The sequence below is a fragment of the Salmo salar genome, chromosome ssa15 (genome assembly GCF_905237065.1).
Source record: "Salmo salar chromosome ssa15, Ssal_v3.1, whole genome shotgun sequence".
Classification (NCBI taxonomy): Eukaryota; Metazoa; Chordata; class Actinopteri; order Salmoniformes; family Salmonidae; genus Salmo; species Salmo salar.
Window position 1 is genome coordinate 33,100,954 of NC_059456.1, and position 6,154 is coordinate 33,107,107.

A 6,154-nucleotide genomic window follows, 5' to 3' on the forward strand; every position below is an offset into this window, starting at 1 on the left:
AGGTCCTGGATGGCAGGGTGTTCCACCCCAGTGATGTACTGGGCCATCCGCACTACCCCCTGTAGCGCCTTGCGGTCGGAGGCAAAGCAGTTGCCATAAAAAGCGGTGATGCCGCCAGGGACCCTGGTTAAAAAGTAGCGCACTATAAAACGAATAGGGTGCAATTTTGGGATGCATCCTGACTATTTATAGTAACACCCCAATTATAGTGTTCAGGTATAATTTAGCACGTGCTCCTCTCTTCATTCCTGTATTGCTCCATGTGCCTGACATGTAGTATAATGTAGGGCTATGCGTCAGTGCGTGGGAGTATAGCTCTGTATCTCTGTTCTCACCGTCTCCAAGGTAGTCTCGCTTTCTTCTGACATCTAGAGGAATCCGCAAGCATAGATAGACTAAAAAATAACACGGGAATGAACCTACAAGTGTCATTCCCATAGGCTAACTGGGAAAAGGGCTCTGCGATGGAAATGTAAGCAGCAGTAATACTTCAAGAGGCACCACCTCAGACCAAAATAGCTCAACATGTCAGTTTGTTACTGTAAAGTGTATTATAGTATCAACATCCCTGCCATTTCACCTCCATTCAGCTGTGTTTCGCTTGTGTCTGTTCTAAGACACGTTTTGACATTGTGTATTTTAAACAGTGCACCATGATATTTACTTTTTTCTGTAGCCTAAACTATGCATGTTGTATTTAAAACAAACCAAAATTAATAAGCCAAAACCAATAGGCATACCAAATGTTTTCATTAGGAACAGACACATACTGTACTCATAGAACAAACAGAGTCAAATCATGTGAAATGCAAAACAATGTATTTGGTAGAAAGAATACATACTATTCACTTCTGAATACATCTTTAGGTAGAATGTGCAGAATTAAAACGAGAGGGAGGCCTAATCAAAGGAGGCAGAGGGAGCCCGCTGGACCTTTGGGTCTCAGTGTTGGATGATACTGCAGAATCAGCTGGTCCGGATACCACCTTGGCTGTGGCTGAGCTAGGTTTCACCTCGTGCTGCTGTGGGGCCAGTAGGGTCTTGAGCTCCCCGAAGCCTCCTTCCAAACCATTCATCAGAACCAGCTGTTTAATGAGGGCAGGATGGGGATGTGAGACAGTGGCTGTGTGAGTCGAGGTCTCTAGAGCCAGGCTGTGTGAGATTTGCGCGTGGGCCGAGGCAGTCGTCACTCGCTGGGTGTGGGCAGAGGGGGCCGAAGCAGTCGTCACTCGCTGGGTGTGGGCCGAGGCGGTGGTCACTCCCTGGGTGTGGGCCGAGGGGGCCGAGGCGGTGGTCACTCCCTGGGTGTGGGCCGAGGGGACCGAGGCGGTCGTCACTCGCTGGGTGTGGGCCGAGGCGGTGGTCACTCCCTGGGTGTGGGCCGAGGGGACCGAGGCGGTCGTCACTCGCTGGGTGTGGGCCGAGGGGGCCGAGGCGGTCGTCACTCGCTGGGTGTGGGCCGAGGGGGCCGAGGCGGTCGTCACTCCCTGGGTGTGGGCCGAGGCGGTGGTCACTCCCTGGGTGTGGGCCGAGGGGGCCGAGTCGGTGGTCACTCCCTGCCTCTGAAGGTGCTCCATATGTTTCATGATCAGGTTGTCCTCCAGGTGCCTGAGCTCCTCCTGGTCCATGAACAACACCTTATCCCGCTGTCTGAGTGGGGCGGGGCGTTTCAGAACAACAGCAGGGGCTTCTGCCACCTGGGTGGGTTTCCTAGTTGGATGGCTGGTTGCCGAAGCAAGGGCGGAGTGGTATGACTGGGCCACCATGCCGGGAAAGTGTTTGAGCTTCACCTCCATATACTTACTCCTCACCTTCTCCTCCAGCCAGCATCTCTCCGGGGTCAAGCTCCTCACAGGGGATGTCTGGTTCAGAGAGTGTCCGGTCTGGGAAGGTTTGGTAGCGTGGCTCTCGGCTGGCTGGAGCACAGTGCTGGTGGTAGTCTTCTCTACAGGTCTGGTGGCTGGTGAGCTGTCCTTCGCTACGGCTGCAGTAGCCTGCGGCTCCTCTGCTGGCCTTGTAGTCTTGTTCTTCAACCTGAACTCTGTGTTGCGGTGCGCTCGTCCAGAGAACACCGCCTGACGGTCGGTCACATTGCCCATGACCTTCCCGTCGCCTGCGCTGCCGGAGGTAGGGAGCTGCTGGAGCGCAAGGTCGCCCACGTACCTGGTGACCAGCTTGGGGAAGCCCCAGAGGCGCTGGCTCTGCTTGCGGCAAACATGAGACTCAAGCTTCTCTCGGACCTCCTGGCAAATGAAGGGGATCCTGGCGCCCTGAGTGTACATCATGATGGACTTGGGTTTACCCTCTAACCCTGGAGACTGGCATGGAGCCCTGGAGGGAGATGGAGGTTTGGCACCCTGAGGGCAGAAAGCTGGAACACTGGCAGTTTTCCTGGTGATCTTTGATCCTTTCTTAGCCTGAGAGGTGGTTGAGGTGTTGAACTGGGTGGTAGTGGTGGTGGTGGTAGTGGTGGTGGATGCAGAGGTGGAGGTTGAGCTGGTGGTGCCTCCTCCCTTCAGTCTCTCGGGGAGCAGCCACCTAATGATGGAGATCATCAGCACGGCAATCCTCCAGCGCTTACGGGCCACCTTAGATTATAGATTAAATTAGATTAATTCACCTCCAAGGAGGAAATTAGACAGTTAGACAAACACCTAACCAGCAACTCATCAACTAGACGTTTAACAGAAGTGGGTGTCTCAAATGGCACTCTATATCTTATATAGTGCACTATGTAGGAAAGGGTCAGTAAAAATGATTTTTTTTTTACAGACCTTCTGTGTCACGTTGAGTTCCAAGTGTCTGCGGTACCAGCGGCACAGGACGGCTGGGTCTCCTTTCCTCGGCACGACCTCAAACAGCTGTCTTACCATTGGAATATGTCTCGCAGTCGGAGTCCTGGAGCGGTCTGTGCGGCTGGCAGCTCTGTCTTTACAGCCAGTGACAGTAGAAGCAGCAGCAACAGGCACAGCGACAGGAGAGTCCAGTTTGGCCTCCATCAGAGTCCAGTTTAGCCTCCAACCAATAGCAGTAAGCTGACGAGGGCAGGGCTGGTATTCCAGAGGTTGAGGGGAGTCAGAAGGAGTCACGTACCTAGAGGAGTTGCAGGAGGAGCTACAGGAGGTGTGTGTGGAGCCATGGTGACTGTCCTTAACATCACCACCTCCTGGTAGCTTGAGGCAGGGCTTAGCCAGTGGGATAGAACTACCTGAAGAACAGTGACTATCTGGACCACCGCCTTTCAGGAATTTAAACCTGTCAGGTGGATGCCGTTTCCGCCGTTTATTGCAGGTTCGGCATGTGCTGCAGTCACTAAATCTGGAGGATCTAGAATGTGGTCTAGAATGTGATCTAGAAGATGATCTGGATGAGCATGAGTCAAAGCACGATTGGGGGTCAGCGCAGGATTCCAGGTCCACCTCAGAGGTGAGGTCCTCCATATGTAACGTTAGTTCCTCCAGTCGTTGGAGGTAGCTGTAGTAGAGATGAACTCCCTCTGTGAAGTTATTGACCAGCGCTCTGCAAGAGAACATTTAAGACTGGGTTTAAATTAAGTTCAGAGCCATTCACTTTCAAGATTTTTACAAATGTTTTAACCACATGAAAGATCTCTTTGAAATCACAATGAATTATGAAGGATGAAACTTACTGGTCAATGTCGCCGAAGACATCATCCTGTTTAAAAAAATAAAAAATGTGTATATATTTTGAAATATATATAAATTGTAAATTCTGTACAATGACACATGGTAAACAATAGCAAAATTAGGAAGTTAAGATGTCCGACCTTCAGCACCACTGAATGGAGAGCACTCGTATATAGTGTATATACAGTACCAGGCAAATGTTTGGACACACCTAACCTTTATTTATACTAAAGTCTACATTGTAGAATAATAGTGAAGACATCAAAACGATGAAATAACACATTTGGAATCATGTAGTAACCAAAAAAGCAGCCTACTTTGAAGAATCTCAAATATATAAAACATATTTTGATTTGTTTAACATGTTTTTGGTTACTACATGATTCCATATGTGTTATTTCATCGTTTTGATGTCTTCACTATTATTCTACAATCTAAAAAATAGTAAAAATAAAGAAAAACCCCTGAATGAGTAGGTGTGTCAAAACTATTGACTGGTACTGTGTATTTAAGCAATAAGGCCCGAGGGAGTGTGGTATATGGCCAATATATCAATGACTAAGGGCTGCTCTTAGGCATGACGCCACACCCCGAGGTGCCATCACTATTATAAACTGGTCACCAACATAATTAGAGCAGTAAAAATAAATGTTTTGTCATACCTGTGATATATGGTCTGATATACCTACCCCGGCTTTCAGCCAATCAGCATTCAGGGCTCCAACCCCCGCTTTATAAACCCGCTTTATGAATTGTGGTAGTCACTCTGCAGTGCTGAATGGACAGCGCCACTGTCGAGCCAGCTATAGAGTTTCATGTTTGTGGGAAGTGGGTCAGTTTGTGGCAGGGTCATGTATTTAGAGAGTTGGGCCAATGCGGTTTCTGCATTATGGTCATTTACATAACACTTCAACATTCTATGGCAGCAATGTTAGCTCCCCATTAAAATTATATGGGGGATATTTTAAAAAAAACCTGTGTAACTGAATGTCTAGAATATTCAAAATTCTCTAAATATATAGCCCTGGTTTGTGGGCAGTTTGTCACACCCTGACAGTTTGTCCCACACGCGTCAAACACAATTAGACTATATAAAGAAGTAACGTCTCCCTACTGGTGGCGCGCACTTACATCGTCCTTACACAAATGGATGGCCCAGAACAGGAGCAGGAGAATGGAGAGGAGAATCAGGAAAAGGTGGGGCCCAATGACCCCGTCTGAACTGAACTCCTCCTTGGATGCTTGTAGGAGCCTGGGCACACAGAGGCCCATGTAATTTACTGCAGTGGCAAACATGTTAACATCTTCCTTCTTCAGTCACACTTCGCCATGACGACCTCCCTAACGTTATTTAATGCTTTCTGTTCTGGTGGTTGCGCGCTCTTTACCATGAGCAAACGTGGGGTTGAAGCCACATTACAATGTTACTGCTCTGCCTGATTGATAAAGTGTATCTGACCGTTACAGGTTGTTGTGGACCATATAAGCTGCATGTGTGCGACACGCTATTATGACTCAATCATGGCGTGTAGTGCGTCACGCAATCAAAGTAAACAGTTGCGAGGTACCACAAAGCATCCATAATCGAAATCTCTATGGCCCAATATGCCTCAATGAAACATTCCCGTGCTGTGTCCCGCTATAGGCCACTAATGAACCCTATGGACAATAGCGTCTGCTAAATTACGTAAATGTAAATGTCTCATACCCTAAGACACACAGCAATAGCCTATCTTTTTTTTGACGTGGGGTTTGAGAATTCTACAAATTAAAGCAAAACATCACCGACCTAGAATGGTTTTTTTTCAGTTTGGGGTTTGCTAGGCTACCCAGTCTGATTTGGAAGATTGTTGATATAGGTCATCTTCCCACAGGCCACACATTATTTTATTGGACCCTCGTTGCTTTTCAAAACCCATCAAACAACTGCAGAAACATTTTCATATTCATGCTTCCCAACTTACTAGAGAGGTGTGCTTAAGTCACAATTGTATCTGTTCCACCTCTGCATTTCATTTCCAAACGAATAATCTCAATAGTTTGCTTACCTCCCCGCTGCGATCACAAAGCAGATTAAGGAGCTGCTCACACCTGCTCTGCAATGCAGAATATAAAGTCTGCCGTTAAAACTGAGTAGGCTGAGGGGTTTGTTTGGGTAAAGAGTAAATAAAGAGGTGAGGTGCCACAGAATATCAATTAAATGTTATAATATCGTCCCCAATGTCATTCTAAGAAAAAAAGAGGAGCCCCCTAAAAGAGGAGAGCATTGTAAGGTAATGCATATGAACTGATTTATCCATTAAGGAACACACATTTATTCTCACAAACAGTACTTCTCAGTGGGCAAAACTGCTTCAAATGTTGTAATTTCCTCTGACAATCACAGTAAAATATGATTAATGTGACCATTAATTCAGGTGCTGTTATTAAAATGTCTATAATATATATATATATATATATATATATATATATATATACTGCTCAAAAAAATAAAGGGAACACTTAAA

At 47.0% G+C, this 6,154-nt stretch overlaps 1 protein-coding gene across 1 annotated transcript; it reads right to left on the bottom strand.

The window, feature by feature from the left end:
- Positions 1-863: 863 nt before the first annotated feature.
- On the bottom strand, positions 864-5,891 carry LOC106571297 (mucin-5AC). Its single transcript, XM_045696070.1, has 4 exons — positions 4,779-5,891; positions 3,650-3,675; positions 2,775-3,519; positions 864-2,588 (listed from the first exon to the last, which is right to left on the bottom strand). The coding sequence occupies exons 1-4, from the start codon at positions 4,941-4,943 to the stop codon at positions 864-866; spliced, it is 2,661 nt and encodes an 886-aa protein (XP_045552026.1). The 5' UTR covers positions 4,944-5,891.
- Positions 5,892-6,154: the final 263 nt, after the last annotated feature.